This window comes from Mauremys reevesii, linkage group 8 (genome assembly GCF_016161935.1).
Source record: "Mauremys reevesii isolate NIE-2019 linkage group 8, ASM1616193v1, whole genome shotgun sequence".
Classification (NCBI taxonomy): Eukaryota; Metazoa; Chordata; order Testudines; family Geoemydidae; genus Mauremys; species Mauremys reevesii.
Window position 1 is genome coordinate 75,612,010 of NC_052630.1, and position 21,429 is coordinate 75,633,438.

The following is a 21,429-nucleotide window of genomic DNA, read 5'->3' on the forward strand; positions in this document are numbered from 1 at the left end:
TAAAAACCATTTAAAAAACACATCAGAATTTTATTGCTTGAAGAATACAGCATATGAAAAAAGCACAGGAACGTCCAAAGAAAAGGTCACAAGGAACCAAACATACTATCCCATACATACCAGATGCAGTAAAATGTTAACCTGAATTCTGCATCAGAAAAAACAAGTGTGAAATACCTAATTTTGTTTACTTAAAAGAAAAAGACTCATTTAAAATAGAAAGTGTAAGGTGTTACAGTACAAATTAGAAAAGCCAACACTGCACATTAACATTGTTTCACTAGACTAGATTTACTACCTTTGGTACTTAAGTCTTTACAGAAAACCACCTCCTTAGTCAAATCTTGTCCAACATATGTCATGAAAGTTTTTCAACTTAACATTCAACAAACTAATCTTTACTTTTTGAGCCATCACTGCACGGATGCATTTAGAAAATGTGCAAGTTTATTCAATAAGTAACCGAGCGACTCTAAAATTGAAATCAAAAGCCCCTGGCGATCCTTGCAGATCTGAATATATGCCAACTGTACTTGTTCAGATCTCTACTTAAAATGGGCACACAGTTTTCTGTTTATTTCGCTGTGTAAACAGATTGCGGCACCCACAGCTTTTAGTCAAAATTTTTTACTAGAGAAACTTGTCAAGAGCATACTAAAAGAAAAGAGAGTGCATTCTTACACAGCTATCTGATCTGATCGTCTGCACTAGTATGCAAGTGGCTTTTCCATTCTGCTGGAAACAAGAGTACCAGAACATAGGCCAACATTTCTTCATTCAACCTTAAAATTCTATAATGGACACAACTGTGGTCTATTTCTACACAAAGAACAGCTGCCCATCCATTTATATAAACAGAATTTTCAAAGTCAACCTGTCAAAGAGACTCCTTTCTCTTTCCTGATCCTTATCATGCGGATGACTCTTGGGGCATACTTTCCTAACTAAACTTGGACAGAATCATTTGCACTTACTAACCTGTTTGAATGAAGAAAATGTTATTGTTTCACAAGGTAGCTGAGGAATCCATTGGTAACCTAGTCTGGAAAATGTTAACATTATGCTGACAACAATAACTAACTAATCAGGGTTAAATAAAAATCCCTCTTTTACTGAAACCATGTTCATTAGCTTCAACTTTTGCCTTTGTAGGCTTGAACATTTAATAATTCCCAGTTAAGTCAATGGAACTAACACAATTCTGTTTCACCAAGTTCCAGCTTTACATGTGAACAATATAAACATGTCTGGACTACGCAAGTAATACCATCAATAACAGTTAACATTAAATTGGAGTGAAATAATAAGAATTTATTAGTTCTCTACACTGGTCAGTCTTTGAAATGAAATATCCATTGGTTCAGGACTCTTCATAGATATCATAATAAAATCATGGGTTTATTATTTCACCCCTATACAAAAAAAATGACAGAATTTCTACAACTCCTATTAAACATACCTTTTCCTAGTTTAGTGAAAATGTATCTTTTCAAATTTGTAACAAATGTGGTATTTGAGCACATATAATATTTATTGCCATATATATATATCCTCATTTTTAAAAGGACAAAGAATTCAGACTTTACTATGCTGACCTCTTTGTTTTTTTCCATTATGCAGATTAAGTGTCTACTGAACCACTCCCACCCCGCAAAAAAGAAAAACAATTAAAAATTCTCTATGTAAGAGTTTATAGTTTAGTTAAAAGGGAAGAGAAATGCAAATGTGGATTTAGAGCTTCTGTATAAATCTCACTATTTTATAAACTTGTTGTTTATTTTAACACTGTTTATTGATCAAACCATGACGCACTGCTATCTAAAATTTCCATATACACCATTAAAAATCCAAAGTTGATATGATATTGAACCTTAAATCTTTAAGAGTTCAAAAAAAGACAGTTTTTACATGTACAGCACACAACAGCAGATATCCCTAGAATACCATGGCCAGTCCAAGATGCATACAAAATTACAGGTAAGCATTCATTTCACTGTTTTCATTGTGCAGGAAAGATATTTCTCACTGGGAACAGAAACTCAGCTGGTGAATTTCAGATATCATCTTCATCATCTTCATCCTGAGAAGATCCTGCCTGATTGGATGCAGTGGCTGACGCAGCAGCAAGCTGTGCTTGTTGGGCCGCTTGTTGCATCTGTAGCCATTCCTGCTGGGCCAGTTCTGCTTGCTGCTGCCTAGCCTGAAGACGGACAAAAATTAAATTGTTAACAAAACCCAAGACTTCCAATATCCTTTTAAGGAATCAGTATAGCACACTGGCAAAGATCACATTAATGGTCTAGCAGAAACTGCAGGTGCAAAGTACAAGATTTATACCTAAAAATAATCACTGTACATAAAGGGTGTTCAAAATACTGCAATGCTTTGTATTGATATTAAATTTTTTTCTTCATGTTGGCATAACCTATTTTTATGGTATGCTGTACAACCATCATTTGGAGCATTTATGCTCAGGAAACCAAAGAGGTTAGGGTAAATAAAAATGTACTTGAAAAAACCCTCAATTTGGGCGGTTGCACAGGATCAGAGAGGCACCACTTTCAAATGAAAAAATAACCAGGAATGTTGCAGAGTGGATAGAAGTGCAAGAAGTACAATTAGCATTAACAAGTCCTTCCACCACTTACCCAGACTGCCTAGGAAATACTGACCAGGAAGTCCAGGCCTTATTTTAAGCAAGACATTATTAAAATGGTAGTTCTAACTAAGAAATCTTAGACCTTAAATTTCCCCATTTCCAAAAGATTGCTTGGTTTTGTTACATAAATATCAGCAATGTTAAGTCTAGTTTTGCTAGATGAATTTTCAAGATTCCCAGAAGTTTATTGTGAGTTCATCTTCCTCAATTCAAGGAGAAGGGGATGTTTGCCATTTGATAAGAAGTCTTTGTTAAATGATTGTTAGGTACTGAAGTTGAGAATATAAAAAGTGCAAACAAAGTAAAAAGAGTTTGATTAGAAGTCCCTTCTCCTCTCAACTGTCAGCTTTCACTTGCTTGTGATGTCATATTTTTCTAGTACACCTCTACCTCACTATAACGCAACCTGATATAACACGAATTCGGATATAATAGAGTAAACCAGTGCTCCGGTGGGGTGGGGCTGCGCTCTCCGGTGGATCAAAGCAAGTTCAATATAACGCGGTTTCACCTATTATGCGGTAAGATTTTTTGGCTCCCGAGGACAGCGTTCTATCGAGGCAGAGGTGTACTTTAGTCATCATAGTTGAGCCGTCTCCAGGATAGTTAAAACTAGGGTTGGGCATTTGCCCGGACCAAAAATAATTGGTCAACTGACCAGTCAACATTGGCCAAATATTTTAAAGCACTAATTTATTAGAACAGTAATAACAGTAAGAAAAAAGAGTAAGCCTTTATGGTCTCCAATCAGCTTAAGCTTAGACAGACACTTATGCCTAATTACAACAACAACAAAAGTTCTTAACTGAGATATTTTAACTCAGAAAAACGTCGAACACAAATAAATGAAGTTCTAAAACATGAAAGAATGGTACACTGGTGCAATCAAAAAGGTAGGCCACTGCCTAAATCAGGGTATTCTTGCAGGAATATTTGAGACTATTTGACAGTTGTCATATAGATGATTACTTGAACAGCTTGCCAAGTCCACTTAAAACCGGAATTTGCACTGTTAAAAAAAAAAAAAACAGCGGAAAAAAATCTTTTGAAACAAAAATCAAGTCTTCTTTATATATAAAGCAAAGTAGAGCAAAAGCCCATTTTCCCCCTCTATATAGGACACTTTTAAAGTTAAGTTCACATTTCCATTCAAATCCCCTTTTCATTTTGAATTTTCCATAACTGGCCTATCAGGCAGAAATTTTTTGAACCTACTGTCTACCTAAGGATAATATTTTGGAACATTTCAGCAAGGACAATTCAGTCAGTCAATAAAGGTACAAAAAGATACTGTTCCTATTCCAAGAGTTGTGTCAATTCTTTGAAAAGCCCCGGCACAAATGTGCTGGATTAAAAAAAAAGTTGACATCTGCAAAGGAAATAACCCTCACTGAAAAGAGGCTTTAAATGTTTCAGTTAAAATTATTCATATGCAGTCACTAGGGTTTGAAAGAGAATCAATTTATTCACAGTCGATACTTTGGTACGCTTTTAGCCATTTTAACCAAAGTTCTAAACAAATGAAAGCAACACCTGAACACATTAGTAGTGGACATGCATGTCTAAGATACACATTCAATGTGGCAGTGCTCTATAAGAGTCAGTGGCTCTACAGCAGTTTCTCTCAACCTTTCTGATACCAGGGACCAGCTTGCTGCCTTCCTAAACTGTGTCAGGGAGATCTCGGACCAGAAACACTGCTCCACAGGACTGTGCACCTTTTGCTGGACAGGTAATTCTGAAAATATTAGGTGCCACCAGATTATATAACCATTTCTTCACATTCTTTTTCTTTTGAAAACACTAGGAAACTCCATAAGGTTGCACGGCTAAGAACACAGAGTCAGGAATTGCCAGAGTTAAGGTATCCTTAATCTTAAATCTGCCTCCTCATGCCATAATGCAGTATGCCAGTCTTTTAATTGCTCAAATCAAGTCACTTCTCAAATACTACAACATAATTTTTTTCCTACAAACTTCAACCTAATGTTCTCAATGAATTAGGATGCCTCTTGATTTGGATTTATTCATTCATTGAGGAAGTTACTTTTACAAATAAAGGAAAACTAGGGCCCTGATCTTATCAACACTTATACACATACATAATTTCTCAGGTGTGTAGATGAATTTTAAGAAGTGTGATTGTCATTTAAGCAGCCAGTATTCCTTCTGCATATAACCACTGGTAAATTCTGGATTATCAATAGGACTAATCATGTGCAAGAGTTATGCGCATGCATAAGTATTTGCAGGACTGGAGTGCAAATACAGCACTTATTCCAACAATACATCCACAAACTACTTTGATATATTGTTGAAGAAAATAAAATGCACTGTTTTAGAATCTGATCAGAGATTTTTGTACAATATCAAATGAGGACCATTTTAAGTTTCATTTATTGATTGAATACACAGACTAGTGCAACTTGAATGCAATAACAATTTTATAATGCATTTTTATTAATCTCTAATAATTAAAAAAATAAATGTATACCTTCAGAGGACAGTGTCTACTAGATTAAACAATTTTAAAGTAGGTCAAAAATCAGGTCTAAATTGATAATAACTGACATTTCATTTAAAGAAGTAATTATTTTAATTCCTCATTATTTATATCACTCTCTCAGGAGAGTATGACTATCCCTATCCCACCCATCCTCTACTGCTTTTGACCTGTGTAGAGTGCAGTTTTATTTAAGTTATCCACATTAAACTTCATTGCATTAAGCTTAAAAAAAAAAACAACTAACCAGTGTTTGTTATAAAACCAAACACTGCTTCTGCAGCAGTCACATTGGCATTTTTACTCTTAGCATGAAGGGGGAAAAAAGTATCTATACGTTAATTTGTCACAGGACTATACCATTACACGGGTTAGCCGTGTGATAAATTTCCAAAGCTGGTGAAAACTTCAACTGTCTCATCATCATCTATTTAGCTATAATGTACTTGGCACTTTACAACATACAAAAATTAAGTTTATCTGGATTTTGGCATTACGTGAGTTTCAGTAAGGCCAGCGAGGAGACGGTTTCAACTAAGATGTGAGATCACAAGGACCTGAATAAGCATTTTTACCATGGGAACAGAAGGAAAGGAAAGGATGGATTTTTAAAATATGCAGAGGACAAAAAAAACAATACGATTTCCATATGGCCTGGATAGGAGTGGTGTAAGAGGGAGAAGTTGTAGATGATTGCCACATTATGAGTCTGGCAGAATAGCGGTGGTATCAATAGTAACAGAATGGGAGAAGAGAAGACTGTTTAGGAAGATACATAATCAAATTTAGTCTTAGCCAGTTACACTTGAATTGTCTGCAAACCATCTCACAGGAAGCGCTGGAAAGAAAGGCTGAGTTGCAGGACCTTGTCCCATATTAGGTCAAGCATGGAGAAATATATTTGAATCATCATCTTAGAGTTCATAAGTAAATCAACATGATTATACAGTGTCACTCAAGGGTAAAGTGAAAACAGCTGGGAGACACGTTAGAGATTTAGCATTATTGTGACAAACAAACTACTAGAGAGATGGATATTACCCTTTCCACCACATGAAGTGATGGAGCCAAAACCAAGAAAGACATTTAAACTGAAATGATTAAGACACAAAATGAGTTACACCTAGCAAGGGACATAAAAGGCAATAAAAAGAGGTACTACAAATACACAGAGCAGGAGTCGGCAACCTTTCAGAAGTGGTGTGCCGAATCTTCATTTATTCACTCTAATTTAAGGTTTCGTGTGCTGGTAATACATTTTAACGTTTTTAGAAGGTCTCTTATAATATATAACTAAACTATTGTTGTATGTAAAGTAAATAAGGTTTTAAAAATGTTTAAGAAGCTTCAATTAAAATTAAATTAAAATGTAGAGCCTCCTGGACAAGTGGCCAGGACTCAGGCAGTGTAGTGCCACTGAAAATCAGCTCGTGTGCCGCCTTCGGCACGCGTGCCATAGGTTGCCTACCCCTGACAGAGAGAGAAAGAAATGAAGGAAGATGTAGGTTCTCACTTAGTGAGAAAGGACAGCTAATAACAGATGACATCAAGGAGGCTGGGGTGTTCCCTATTTTGCTTCAGTCTTGGCTAAAATATTAAGTTGTGACTAGATAATTAATATTAACAAGAACGGGGAAGGAACAACCTAGAACAAGGAAAGACAGGTTAAAACAGTTAGATAAGTTAGATGTTTTTAAGTCAGCAGGGGCCAATGAAACTCATCTGAGGGTATCTAAAAACTAGCTGAAAATCTCAACCATTAGCAATTATTTGTGAGAACTCATGGAAGATGGTGAGGTCCCAGAGGACTGGAGAAGGAAAAACATAGTTCCTATCTTTAAAATGAGGAACAAAGAGGACATGGGGAATTATAGACCAGTCAGCCTAACTTTGAGACCTGGGAGATACTGGAACCAATTATTAAACTATAATTTGCAAGCATGTGGAGGATAAGGTTTTAAGTAAAACTGAACATGAATTTGTCATGAATAAATCATGACAAATCAACCTAATTTCCTTCTTTTATGGAATTACTGGCCTAATGGATGGGTGGAAGCCGTAGATGTGACATATCTTGATTTTAGTAAGGCTTTTGACACAGTCCATCTGACATTCTTATAAGCAAACTAGCAAAATGTGGTCTAAATGCAATTATTATAAGGTGTGTGAACAACTGGTTGAAAGACCCTACTCAAAGAGTAATCGTCAACCATTTGCTATCAGACTAGGGGGACATTTCTAGTGGGGTCTCACAGGGGTTTGTCCCAGGTCTTGTACTATTCAACATTTTCACCAATGATTTGGATAATGGACTGGAGAGTATGCTTATGAAATGTGCAGAACACACTAAACTGGTAGGGGTTGCTGGCACTTTGGAAGACAGTATTAGAATACAGAACAATCTTGAAAAATTGAAGAATTGGTCTGAAATCAACAAGATAAAATTCAATAAAGATAAGTGGAAAGTACTACACCTAGGCAGGAAAAAAGCAAACGCACAACTACAAAATGGGAAATAACTGGCTAGGTGGTAGCACTGTTGAAAAGGATCTGGGGGTTATAATGGATCACAAATTAAACACGAGTCAACAACATGATGCAGTTGCAAAAAAAGGTATATTAACAGAGTTTCATATACAAAAGACAGAAGGTAACTGTCCTGCTCTACTTAGCACTAGGGAAGCCTCAGCTGGAGTACTCTGTCCAGTTTTGGGTGCAATGCTTTAGGAAAGAAATGGATACACTGGAGAGAGTCCAGAGTAGAGCAACAAAAGTGATAGCAGGTTTAAGACCTATGAGGAAAGGCCAAAAAAAATTGGGCATGTTTAGTCTTGAGAAAAGATGACTCAGAGGGGACCGAATAACAGTCTTCAAATATGTTAAGGGGTATTATTATAAAAGTTGGTCTAAAAGTTGGACAAGAAGTAACAGACTAATCTGCAGCAAATGATATTTAGGTTAGATATTAAGAAAAACGTTCTAATTATAAGGATAGTTAAATTCTGGAATACGTTTCTAAGACAGGTTGTGGAATCCCTGTCACTGGTGGTTTCTAAGGACAAACGTGTCTGAGATGGCCTATGTATACATGACCCTGACGCAGTGCAGGGGGGATGGATTAGATTACCTCTTAAGGTCTCTTCCAGCACTAATTTATATGATTATAGTTTACAGAAACTGATCATTTTCTAAAATATTAGTTGCCATTTCCCTTCATATATACAATTGGACTAAGAAAATCTGGTAATACAAGTAAAGGAATACAAAAAGTAGTTGAAAATAACTTTTTAAAACTCCAACATTTGTAAAAGTTTCTGTAAAACAGAAATACATGATTGAGTGGCATGGCTTTGATATCACCAGTGGTAAAGTAATACATTCATTTAAAACTCAGACTAATAAAACTTACACATTTCTATACAATGTCTCTGGTGTGTCAGATCACAGAAGTAACAAAGACAATTCAGCATCTTATTTATACATTTGCATTTCTTGCCAGGTATATTAACTTCACATGGTCAGATTCAGTAAAATCTTTCATGGCCATGCAATCCATAGAACGGGAGATTCTTCTGGGCTTATGCATGTTTCTGTGGGACTAAATCAGGGAGTGTCTAGTTCATTCAACCTCACATTAGATTTCTTAGTCAGAAATATTGCCTCACTTACTTTTGCAAATAACTCCTGTTGCTGCCTTAGAAGTTCTTCTTCAGGAATGCCAAGATTTTCCAAACGAGAACTGGCCTTTCTTCTTTTTAGTGCTACTGTTTTGCACTCTTGTAAGACTTCTTTTACCTCACTGATATAGGAGCCAAAACCCAAACTTTCTAGTGCTGGAAAAAAGAAAACATGTTGATCAATTAGCATAACTAAAACTTGTAGTCACATCAAAACAATTTCCTGTAATAAGACACCAACTTGTTCTGTCCTATAGATTCCTTACTTAAAGCGACCCACAACCGTTTTTTTTTATTTGCATCTTTTTACAATTCTGTAGTGCATAAAGGCCTAAGAAAGAGATTTTCAAACTGGGGGGCACAGAGGAACATTTGGGGGGCAAGTGGTGTCCCCAAGTGGCTGGGGCTTGGGGAGAGAGCACCACCTCCACCCCCCTGACTCACATCAACAAGCCATCCAGCCTGTGGGTCAGTGTCAACATCCACTGATGATATGCTGATTTCTGCTCCTGGCAGCCTCTGTGCCCAGTGCTGGCTCCACCCCCCAGAGACTGTCACATGTGCCTTCCCACACCCTGAAAACCTGAGGGACACGTATTGTGTCTATATTTGTCTAGGTTGGGGCAGCACAACCAAAAATTATAACTTGGGGGGGAGGGGGAGGGGGAGCGGAGAGGCTCAGCTCCAAAAGTTTGAAAACCACTGGCCTGTCATATTCCCCTACTCCCTTCCTGCACCAAAATATTCAAAATTGGAGACTGTCAAGTGTGCTCTTCCCTGGTTTTGCTGGTACTTTTAAATTTCTTAGCTATACTTCATAAAAGTGAGGGAACGAGTCAGAGAAAAACAGCAAGACAAGGAGACAGTTTAATTTCTTAATTATAAATTTAAAATAATTTCGTATAAACCAAATGAATGGAACTGGTCCCATATTTCCTATTTTGCTTAAGAACAGATATATGGTAACATGTACCATAAACACCACATCTGCCCAAAGTCCCATCCTTCCACCTTTTAAGAATAATGGACCAACCCGAAAAGTACATATTCTTAACAGCCTGAAGTTAGCACTGATATGCAACAACTTGGCCATTTCAGGAAAGAAAGGATTCCTAATTTAAGACCCCACCCCAATGTAAATAATAGTGTGTTGCATACCTAGTTGCAATTCAGTAACTGTCCTCCAACACCCCCTAAAATGCTAAGACACTATTCCATCTTGTAGCATAGCTGGGACCTAATCATGGTTTTAATAGTCTCCACAAAATATACAACAGATTGGATAGACAGCATCAGAGAACAACTGTTGTAAACAGGTTCCTAAAAGTTGTTTTATTGTAGATAGGATCCAACTCTTGTCCACACTGAGCTTTGAACCATGCTTTAAAGTAGTTTGAACTACTGGAAAAAGGGGTTGGATACAGCGGTTTCAAACATTATTCAGCTAGCCACTAAAAATAGGATGAAAGCTACAGAAATATTTTGAAGAACTGGCCTCTGTACTACAGAGAGCATCCGCCTTTAGATTGCTAAATTGGTCTGCAGCCATGAGCTCCTTAAGGACTCTTCAATGCTATTAGATGCCCAAACAGCAGCAGTAACAACCATCTATATTACTAGCCAGAAAATTAAACCCCATTTTAGAAGACAGACCTGTCACAGTGATTGATTCATTAGTGACCTCTATGCTTGATTATTGTACCTCATATCTAGGAATGAAGTCAAACCCAGAAAAAGCTCCCTGTGGTATAAAACACATCTGCTTAATAGAGGCCCTCCCCATTATCACCCCCACCCTAGCATTCTGCTCTCAGACTCTATTCTGGATCCTAGCCTGTTTTAGACTAATCCCACTGAGAGTTCTGAGTACCAAGACACCTGAGAGATTGCCTCTCAGCTCCATGAGCATCTACAACAGCAACATTCCAGTGAACAAAGAAAAAGATGACAAATGAAGAGTAGGCATGGGAGTGAGAGAAATAGATCAGCTGCTGGGAAAGATCTTATATTTGATGAGAAGAATGACTATGGACCTCTCCACTTTCAAAAGTCAGTGTAAAACTAATTTATTCAATTTACTGGGGGGAAGCTTAGTTCTTCACACACACAAAAGGTCTCAATCTATCTTCCTGGTTTAATTAAACTATCAGTTTTTAATATACTTTGGAAGCATTACAAAACTACTCTGACGGTGGCCACATAAGTACCTGGATAAATAGCCCCTGACGTGAATTTGATTTTTAAAAAATAAGAGGAAAAGATTTGGTCCTTTCTTCACCAGCCAGAAAGTATTTGAAAACTAATTTTAAGCAACAGTTAACTTAAGACAAACAAGTACATTTATTAGTAAAATCTTTGATTATTAAAAATGAAAACTGTAAAAATAGTATTTACTTGTGACAATTCATGCTCTAGTTATTTTGTACTTTTTGCGAATCTTAGACAATGAAAATCCATAAAGTCAGTCTTCCTTTTGTTTATTGTCAGTTTCACTTTTAAATTGGCAAATTTAGTTGACTGCATCTTTTATCTAAATTTAATTTTTTAATAAAGTTTATTTTCTGTTTTCAAAATTGATTTTAAAGCCTACTGTAGAAAAGGCCAACTGACATACCAGTATTACTTTATCACTGACAAATATTTTCTGATGAAGTTAATGGCACAACCTTCAACAGCTTTGTTATTACTATTTGCACATGTAGATATCAGCGCTCTGATCTATTTGGTTTACTTTAAATTCTACAGGTTTAACATCCACCAGATGTCTTAGTTTCAAAGCCAAGCAAACAGGTTTGACATTGTATTTCTAGCAAATAATAAAGTTTCCATAAATCATTAGATTTTAAAATCTGAATGCACTAATTTTAGTTTATTACTTTCTTAATATTTGTATTGCACTAGCACCTACAGTCTCAACGGAGACTGAAGTCCCATTGTGCTAGGCACTGTACAAACACTGAGAGACAGTCAGGGTACATCTACACAGCATTTTGGATAAAGCCTCTGAGCCCAGGTTGACAGACTTGGGTTAGTGGGGCTCACACTAATGCTCGAAAAACAGCTGCATATACAGCACTTTGAAGTTGCAGCTCAAGCTGGAGCTCAGGATCTGAAGCCCATTACCTAGGTTTTGAATTTGCCAAAGAAACCTTGGCTCCTATTATGAAAAACTATGCAACCAAGACAGGACAGGTAACATACATGAGTTTTTGATTTTGTGATGCCAGTTTTGGTCTGAATATGCAATGTATGACTTCATGCTTCTCTTAGTGGTATGTGCCAGATCTGGTTAACATACCGAGACCTGGAGAAAGCTTTAGTCCCAGTTTTGTCATGACTGACTAATATAATTACAGGCAGACATCATGAATACTTCACCATAGGAAAAATGCCTGCTATTCTTAAAAGCGTAACGGTCAATATCTTCAAAAAATCTGTAGGCTAGAATTTTTGTCAATTAGAGCCCATTCTCAAACGTTGCTTTCTTTTAAGGGAATATGATTCATAAGGCTGTGGTTTTGATGTTTCAAGTGCACCTGAACACCAGTGGTAGCCTATGTAGATTACAGTCTAACTTAAGAATTATCTACTGGTTTTAGAGTGGTGTCTGATGGCCATTTTTGGTCATGTTGGACATCTCAGCAGCATGAAACAAAGCTTGTTGTTTCAGTGACTAATATTACTGTTGTGTCCAGATCTGCCCTCCAGTCATATACAGAAAATAGCAGTCAATCTGCAGTGATGATAGACAATTTAGATCGCGTCCCCTTCAAAGATTTGTCAGGTGACTCATTTTATTGGATTATACAAAAAAGCCTCATAGAGAGCTCATTACTGATACTCTACCTGTTCAGAAAACTGATAGCTAACTCTCGTCCCCTGTGGCCTTTAAGTTTGGCCTCTGCTCTACAGATGCAATTGAATTGCTCTGCCAACTAGAGGGGTAAAAGATGTCTCAGAATCAACCCTGGAATCTTGCTGCTGATTAGAGACAGTCTATGTAAAAGGTTCACTCTTAGTCTTTTCTGTTCCCGCATGTTAAAAGAACTCTTTCAGAAGAGTGAGTTTGAGAGTCCCAGCATCAATTTTGACCAGTCTGGATTTGAGGCAATTTAGTTGTGGAGCCTTATTCTTCATGGTGGTTTTTATTTTACAGTTGTATTATGTAAAGGGTAGGATATGTGATAATGCAAGGTACCTTGTGCACAGTAGCCTGTTTGAAAGTTTGTATTTTATTTTTAAAATATTAAATATTTTGTATTTTAATCAATGTACAGAACGTTTCAGTCTTAAGTATTTTATTAAATCTAAAGAAATACAATAAGGAATACATCATCATGTGTGGGCTTGCATTTTACAGACTACTTATGCAATGCATCATTTAGAATAAGAAATACAACGATGAAATCTTCCAAATAAGTGTTTTTTCTAGGCTAGGTAGAGACTTGAATACTTTTAAAATGTATCCTGTTATTCAACAAAACAACTGAATTTTACCACAGCATATTGAAATTGAGAGATTATACTGTCAATATTGAGTACAATAGCGTGTAAAGCAAATAGCACATCTCCTATTGACTTCAGTGGGGCTCTGAGCAACAACAGGGATCAGCTCACATAGATCCAGTTGCACAGGAGTTCTCAAACTTTAATTGCATCATGACGCCCTTCTCACAATAAAAATTACTACATGACCCCAGGGGCTGGGGGACTAAAGCCTGAGCCCACCTGAGCCCCACCGCCCCAGGCCAGGGGGAAAAGCCCAAGGGCTTCAGCCCCAGGCAGACGGCCTGTAACCAGGGCTGAAGCCCTTGGGCTTTGGCTTCAGCTCCACATGGTGGGGCTCAGGCTTCAGCCCCAGGCGCCAGCAAGTCTCAGCCAGCCCTGGTGATGACCCAATTTGGGGCCCCAACCCACAATTTGAGAACCGCTGCAGTTGCAGGATCTTGCTTTAAAAACTAAATCAGAACTCCCATTAACTGAAAGAAACAGATTAAATTTGCTTTGGGTAAGGAATCATACCAAAAACTAGTAGTGTTCCATTAAACTTCAGAAAGGAGACTTCAAAAAGAGGAGGAAACTAAGTAATAAAGACATTAAAATCAAAAGTAAATATATTAGAATCCTTAAACTCAATGGAGGCCACTTAAAACATACAACAACAAAGTCACAGGCATCTAAACAGAAAGGACCTAAACAAAAAAATAGTTCAATTACAAGATGGCAATGCACAAGATGTTATTTGAACCAAATAGTTATCTTTCAGAAAATGTAAATCTAACCCCAGCAAAGCCAACAGAAAGAAAGCATGAACTATGGCAGGGAAAATTAGTAGAGTATAAGGGATTTTAAAGAGCAAATAGTCAAAGTCATAAAAAAAAGCTACAAGGAATTCTTTAAATATATATGAACCAGAAAGGTTAGAGAAGAAATGGTGATCTTCTAAAATACCATATAGCAATTCGGATTTAAAAAAAGCAGAGAAGCTACATTATTTCTCTTTTCCAATTTTTCCACAAAGGATGTTGGTGATACCTACCCTAGACCTACTCTTTTCAGGTATTCAACTGACATACTGATGTGTCAAAAAAAACGTAGTGCAGGAACAAGATGATAAAAATAGTTCAGGAACAAGAGCCATATAGTATGGATCATGATAGCTGAAAGAATGAATGAAGTGGCTGAGCTACCAATAAAAAGATGCAATTTCTTATTAAGATTAGCTCCTATATTGGTGCTCTGGAGAGTAGCAAATTTTAAACAAGTAGGGGCGATCCTGGGAATACCCAACCAGTAAGCCTCATTTAAGTTCCAAGTAAATTGATTTAAGTGATAATTATAAAAATCTAGATGAATATGACAAAGAGCAAACTGCAGCTTACTTACTAAAACACTGAGCATATCAAAGAAATATTTCCTTTAGTATATTGATAAAATAGTGGGCAAAGGAGAACTTACTGAAATGTATTTGAACTTTCAGTTAGCTTTTGACAAAGTCATTGTAGACAACTTAAAGATAGTAGTCAAAAAAAGCAAAAAAGTTTTAGAATACAGAATGGGATAGAAATATTTAAATTATATGCACCACATAAATCTTAAATAATTTTCTTTAAAATACCGGTAGTGATATTAACCCTCATGCTTCAAGGAATCACCTGATACGGTACTAATTCCTTCCTATGTATTTCTGAAGGATAATAAGGATAGCAATGAAGGTAGACACAGAATATAAAATTTTATGACAATAACATCCTCCTTACCACATTTGACCATATAAATGGATAAACATCAATATTCATTTAACAAAATTTGATTAACATTGACAACCTGGAATTCAAGAAGAGATTTATATAAAAAATTAGAACTTTGAACATACTAGCAATTATAACTTGACAAAATATTTGTTAGTAGACAACACGTGACAGATACAGTTTGTCTGTGGTAATCATTTCACTTTTTAAAGCCTGAGTTTGAGAGGATTTTTAAGAATCAAATTTATTGTAAGGCACCATTTTCTTAAAATGTTAACTATAACAAAAGTTTACATATGGTTCACATTTTCTTATGCTGCTCTTTATTAGAATTCATCATAACCAGAGCTTGAAAAATCCACTTATATATAGCAAATAGGAAACTTTTTCTGGTGAGTGGAGTAAGCATACCCCATCATTGTCTGCAGAATCTAATTAATTGAGCATTTAGTACTTATAATTTCAAAAACAACTCTCCATGTGAACTGATACAGACTAATACTGTATTGTTTTCACTGACTTGCCAAGCAGCTGAGTAAAACGAAAACTCTGATCACTTTCACTACTACCTTAATTCACAACTTTGTGGGCAGCAATGAAACTGTCAAGAATTGTGGTAGCTTTCTCAAGTATCTGAGAAAAATGAACATGATTCTTGATAGGAGCAGCCCACGTGGCTTTCAAATGCAGCTGTGGAAGTAACCCAAGTCATTAGTTTCATTCTGTTACTGCTTGAGAAAACTATGAGCAGCAGTGGCAGGCACTGGTTCTATTCACAGGGAAGGAACTTACAAAAAAGAAGGCTGGAGAGGCCTAGAGTAGCAGATACTCACCAAAATCAGGAGGCTCCAAGATTTGAGAGAGAACAAAAAAAGAACCAGAAAACTTTTCCATCAAGCAGCCACAGAAGGTGGGAGCCAACATCCAGAATAGGGTGCAATGGCATATTTTAAAGTGTACACAACTATTACACCAGAACTGATACAAAAGATGAAGCCACAAAGCAAGTCCAGGGACAGTTTGGTAGGAATCCCAGTACCTTTCTTCTTACATCAGCTAGGGGATTGGTTTATTACCAGGGGCAAGAGCCTGGAACTCTCTTGTAAAGCCCACCTCCCATCCCCATCTTTATATATAGAGTGTCAGCCTCTCATTTGCAAGTGTTTAGTATTTTATTTCTGTAAGAAACAGGGAAGTAATCTGAACAACCACCCTGAGAGATAGTCCTCTTTTCACAGGTATGGAAACTGAAGCACAGAAATATAAGTGACTCACCCAAAGTCACACAGGAAGAGAACAAGGGCAGGACTGAAAACTCCTGCCCCCTTCACCACAAAAGTAGCCTCCCTCTTGCAATGGAAGGCAACAAATAATCTTACTCATGTTCTTAAAAATATTAACTTTTTCTGCCAATATTTTTAGAGAAATCAATTTTAGGGTCACAGACCTGAAGAAGAGCTCTGTGTTGTTGGAAAGCTTGCCTCTCTCACCAACAGCAGTTGGCTAACTAAAAAAAATATTACCTCACCTACTTTGTCTCTCTATTATCCCGAGACAGACATGGCTACACCAACACTCCATTAAAATAAATGGTCTGTCATCTACCAGATGACTGCCCCTGAGGAACTCACCTTGTATGACATGCTCTGGGGAGATGGTTTTCTTCTCAGACTTGTTACAGATCTCATTGGCCTCCGAGGAGATGAGGTGGATGAATTCAGTGCAGCAGTTCACCACCAGCTCCCGGGCATCATTAGCCACCCGGACATTGGGGAGAGTTTCTTTGATCATCTTGTTAATAGCAGCTCTAGGGATGGTGAGGTCGTCGTCGTTTCCAGACGACGAAGCCATTATATTTCACACTCACTCTCCGAGACTCTTTGAACTCGGATCTTCAGATCCGGAGCAAGACACACAGGGCACCAGAGAGCCGGGCCGGTGTGGCCGGGGCAGGGACCAAGCAGGGGATGAGAGCAGGTGCCGCGAGTCCGAGGGCTGGAGGACGTTGGGTGCGGGGGCCGGCGCGGGGCCCGCTGCCAGCTCCCCAGAGCCTGTTCCAGGAGCTTGGGAGCAGCCGCGGGAGGCGCTGCCCGGAGTTCGGGGCTCCCTCGGCTACAGCCTCCGCCACATCCTTCACGCGCCGCCGCCGGGTAGTCGTGCCATGCCGGCCGCCGCCGCCTTGTAAACGGGAGCCGCAGGAAGCCGTCCGAAAAGCCCGCGCACGGCTCGGCTCGGCACTCACCCAGCGGCGGCCGTTCCCTCAGAACCCAGGGCGGCGGGGAGGGGGTAACGAGCCAGCGAGGAGCATAACCAACGACCAGCACCACTTCCGCCGGAAGCCGTCCTCTGACACTTCCGCTTCCGGGACCCCATTCACCGGAAAGAGCTCTGGGCCAAGCCCCGCGCCCACCCTGGGGCACAGCCCGCGCTCCCCCTGCCCAGCCGGGCTTCGGAATCTGAAGTAGGGCAGTGTCGGGCTGACGGCGCCGGAGGAGAGGGGCAAGGCTGGATCCGCGTGCTCAGTAGCCTCGCGGCGCTGCTGCGTGCGCAGCCCAGGCAGCGGTGCCTGCCCAGAGCAAGGGGGGGCCGCACACGTGCAGCCGGCGCGATGCGCCCTGTACGGAGCGTTACCGCTGGGGCCTTTCTTCTCTAGCAGAAAAGGTGGGTTTTGATGTGGTGAAGGCCCCTGTGGACCAGGCGGGGGTAGTTTAACACGCATGAGCAGGAACTACCATTGCCTTGTCTGCATGCGGATTGTACGGGTTGTTACCACTTCCATGTGAGCTGACTCGTGCTAAAACCCATCTTTTTTCCTAGTGGGGGCGCGCCTTTACTCGTTAACAGTGCTCCTAGCTCGAGCTACAACAGGCCTTACTTCACTGTCTGCAATGCATCTCCAGTAGATGACAAGGCGTGATAATTTGTTTTCGTTGCATTCAGTGTTGTGACCTGACTAGGAGGCCGGTGTGCACGGTCAGTACCTTCAGAATAGTTTGCTGCTGCCGATACTTTATAGGCATCAGAAAGAGCTTGATTTTACCATAGTTTTTCAGGACTTGCAATGAAAAATGCCTTTCAAAATAAATTCAGTCCTCTTAAAAATAACCTATTTTGTTATCTACATTAGTAGTTTGATGCAGCACACAGACAATAGCATACAGTATTTCGTGTCAAAGTTTGGGCCATTTGACTAACCCACACTGCTACACAATCTCAATTTAAGCTAGTGGTTTGATTGGAGTTCTGCTTTTAGTCCCACAGCTCCAACATTTATTTTTATTCCCAATGTGATACCATCAGCAATTCCATATTTTAGGTCTACTATTTCAGCAAATAGGAGAGAGTTTCCTATCCTGTAATATGATGTATTGCTTACAAATAAAAGAGGAGTACTTGTGGCATCTTAGAGACTAACAAATTTATTTGAGCATAAGCTTTCGTGGGCTACAGCCCACTTCATCAGATGCATAGAATGGAACATATAAGAAGTGTGTGATTTTGTGTGTGTGCATATACACACACACATACAGAGAAGATGCCATACCAGCTTTAAGAGGCTAATTAATTAAGATGACCTGTTGTCAGCAGGAAAAAAACTTTTGTAGTGATAATCAAGATAGTCAATTACAGACAGTTGACGAGGTGTCAGGATAGTTATCATAAGAAAATAGATTCAAGTAGTGTAATGACTCAGCCATTCCCAGTCTCTATTCAAGCCAGAGTTAATGATATCTAATTTGCAAACCAATTCAAGCTCAGCAGTTTCTCACTGGAATCTGTTTTTGTAACAGTAACAGAACTGAAGGTGCCAATTTTGCAACAGAAAGACTTTAAAAACAGACTCCAAGGGAAAAAAAAACAGGAGTACTTGTGGCACCTTAAAGACTAACAAATTTATTTAAGCATGAACTTTCGTGAGCTACAGCTCACTTCTTCGGAGAAACTGCTGAGCTTGAATTGGTTTGCAAATTAGATACCATTAACTCTGGCTTGAATAGAGACTGGGAATGGCTGAGTCATTACAATACTAGAATCTATTTCCTTAGAACTATCCTTATACCTCTTGTCAACTGTCTGTAATTGACCATCTTGATTATCACTACAAAAGTGTTTTTCCTGCTGACAACAGGTCATCTTAATTAATTAGCCTCTTAAAGCTGGTATGGCATCTTCTCTATGTGTGTGTTATATACACACACGCACACTTCTTATATGTTCCATTCTATGCATCCGGTGAAGTGGGCTGTAGCCCATGAAAGCTTATGCTCAAATAAATTTGTTAGTCTCTAAGGGCTTGGCTACACTTGCAAGTTGCAGCGCTGGTAGAGGCTTTCCAGCGCTGCAATTAGTAACCGTCCACATCTGCAAGGCACATCCAGTGCTGCAACTCCCTGGCTGCAGTGCTGGCTGTACACCTGGCCAGGTTGGGGTGTAGCGATTGCAGCGCTGGTGATCCAGCGCTGCTCATCAAGTGTGGACACACACCAGTGCTTTTATTGGCTTCCAGGGAATAAGGAGATATCCCAGAAAGCTTTTAACTAAATTACTCTCTCTGTTTTGTTGTGAACTCTGATCGGAGCTCCGTTGAACTGCTTATCTAAACAACAAACACTGATCACAGCAAACAGGAGCTATCTGTACCTGGCTGTGAACGATCAAATGAGAGGCAGGGAGTGAATGTTTGCTTGACAGAGAAACAGCGTTGGAGGCAGGCTGTTTGCAATTAAGACCAAGGGTTCGTGAACATTTTGTGATTTTTCAATCCAGGAAGCTAAACTGTTGGCTCCAAAAATCCACTCTTTCTCTCTTTCCCGCTCCCTGTCACAGTACACCACAGGGAGTGAGTGAAACAGCTGGGAGTCCGTGTTGGAGGCAGGCTGTTTGCAATTAAGAGTTAAGACTAAGGGCTCGTGAACATTTTGTGATTTTTCAATCCAGGAAACTAACACACAGTGTTGGCTCCAAAAATCCACTCTCTCTCTCTCTCTTCCCCGCTCCCTGTCACAGTACACCACCCTCCACCCCCCTCTTTTGAAAAGCACGTTGTTGCCACTTGAATGCTGGGATAGCTGCCCATAATGCAGCACTCCCAACAGCGCTGCAAATGTTGCAAATGTGGCCACACACCAGCGCTGGTAGCTGTGAGTGTGGCCACACACCAGTGCTGCTCCTACACAGCTGGATGACCAGCGCTGCAAACCGTAAGTGTAGCCAAGCCTTAAGATGCCACAAGTACTCCTGTTCTTTTTACGGATACAGACTAACACGGCTGCTACTCTGAAACCTGCTTAGAAATAGTTAATCAGGAATGACTTCCCAGGTAACAAGCCCTTAACTGTAGACCTGTTGGTGGATTCATCTGCAGGTACTACAGTAAACCTAAATTTCAAAATGCATTTGAGACATTTTGCAGTAGTCTTTATGAAACTTTTCAGTCACTGTTAATACAGTTTGACCCATCTTTAAGAGAATTTTTAGCCATCAAGTTGCACAGTATTCTACATCAGACAAATGATATGTTGACTTTATAAAGCTGAATAAGATGGCAACTTCTGGATCTCTTTGTTGTATTTTATTGAGCAATCTAGTAATAGGAGCATCTTGTGGACAAAGTGACACTTTTTTTCTCCCATGTATTTCACAGAAGTAGCAGCATGGTCACATAGAAGTAGGGAATATATTCCAGATATCTCCCACCCTCCAACAGGGGTTGGGAACCAGGAGTTGTTGGAGGAAAGGAAATGAAGAAAAAACAGGAGAGAGAAAAAAATATTAAAGGGGGAAAAACAAAAATGAAGATGGAGACAAAAGAAATGAAGGGGAGAAGTAATAGTGGCCTCCAAGGTGAACATATTTGCTCCACTGAATGATGCTGAATGTAATAATTAGGTACAGAATAAATAAGTTCAGTTATTAGACAAAGGCCACATTCCCCTCATGAACACTATGCAAACTACCCATTGACATCCATAGGAGAGCTGTGGATTTAGGGGGGGTACTTAGTCCTAAACATATAGGCTGGGTAAAAACCATAATTAAAAATAAAACTCAGACCTCTCCTCAGAATAAGAAGAACATAAGAACAGCCATACTGGGTCAGACCAAAGGTCCATCCAGCCCAGTATCCTGTCTGCTGACAGTGGCCAATGCCAGGTGCCCCAGAGGGAGTGAACCTACAGTGATCTCTTTCCTGCCATCCATCTCCATCCACCCTCTGACAAACAGAGACTAGGGACACCATTCTTTACCCGTCCTGGCTAATAGCCATTAATGGACTTAACCTCCATGAATTTATCTAATTCTCTTTTAAACCTTGTCATAGTCCTAGCCTTCACAGCC

At 39.2% G+C, this 21,429-nt stretch overlaps 1 protein-coding gene and 1 long non-coding RNA gene across 5 annotated transcripts in view; one reads left to right on the forward strand and one right to left on the reverse strand.

The window, feature by feature from the left end:
• On the reverse strand, positions 1-17,356 carry DR1 (down-regulator of transcription 1). Its single transcript, XM_039483141.1, has 3 exons — positions 16,722-17,356; positions 8,832-8,995; positions 1-2,200 (listed from the first exon to the last, which is right to left on the reverse strand). Exons 1-3 carry the CDS (start codon positions 16,939-16,941, stop codon positions 2,054-2,056), a joined length of 531 nt encoding a protein of 176 aa, XP_039339075.1. The 5' UTR covers positions 16,942-17,356; the 3' UTR covers positions 1-2,053.
• The window catches only part of LOC120369638, a 19,995-nt gene continuing 15,893 nt past the window's right edge, over positions 17,328-21,429 (forward strand). For 2 of the 4 annotated variants that reach the window (XR_005583285.1, XR_005583286.1), the window contains exon 1: positions 17,328-17,751. This is a non-coding gene — a long non-coding RNA (uncharacterized LOC120369638). Of the gene's footprint in view, positions 17,752-20,734; positions 20,935-21,429 lie in introns of all 4 variants that reach the window. The other 2 variants (XR_005583283.1, XR_005583284.1) reach the window with 2 other exon arrangements.

What these genes read in the sequence shown, in the direction of transcription:
- DR1 (XM_039483141.1), bottom strand. Translation starts at nt 16,941, where the DNA reads ATGGCTTCGTCGTCTGGAAACGACGACGACCTCACCATCCCTAGAGCT. An exon ending in CCCAGAGCATGTCATACAAG is followed by an intron (nt 8,996 to 16,721) that starts GTGAGTTCCTCA and finishes TCTTTTTTCCAG; the next exon opens with CACTAGAAAGTTTGGGTTTT. An exon ending in AACAGGAGTTATTTGCAAAA is followed by an intron (nt 2,201 to 8,831) that starts GTAAGTGAGGCA and finishes GTCCGTCTTCAG; the next exon opens with GCTAGGCAGCAGCAAGCAGA.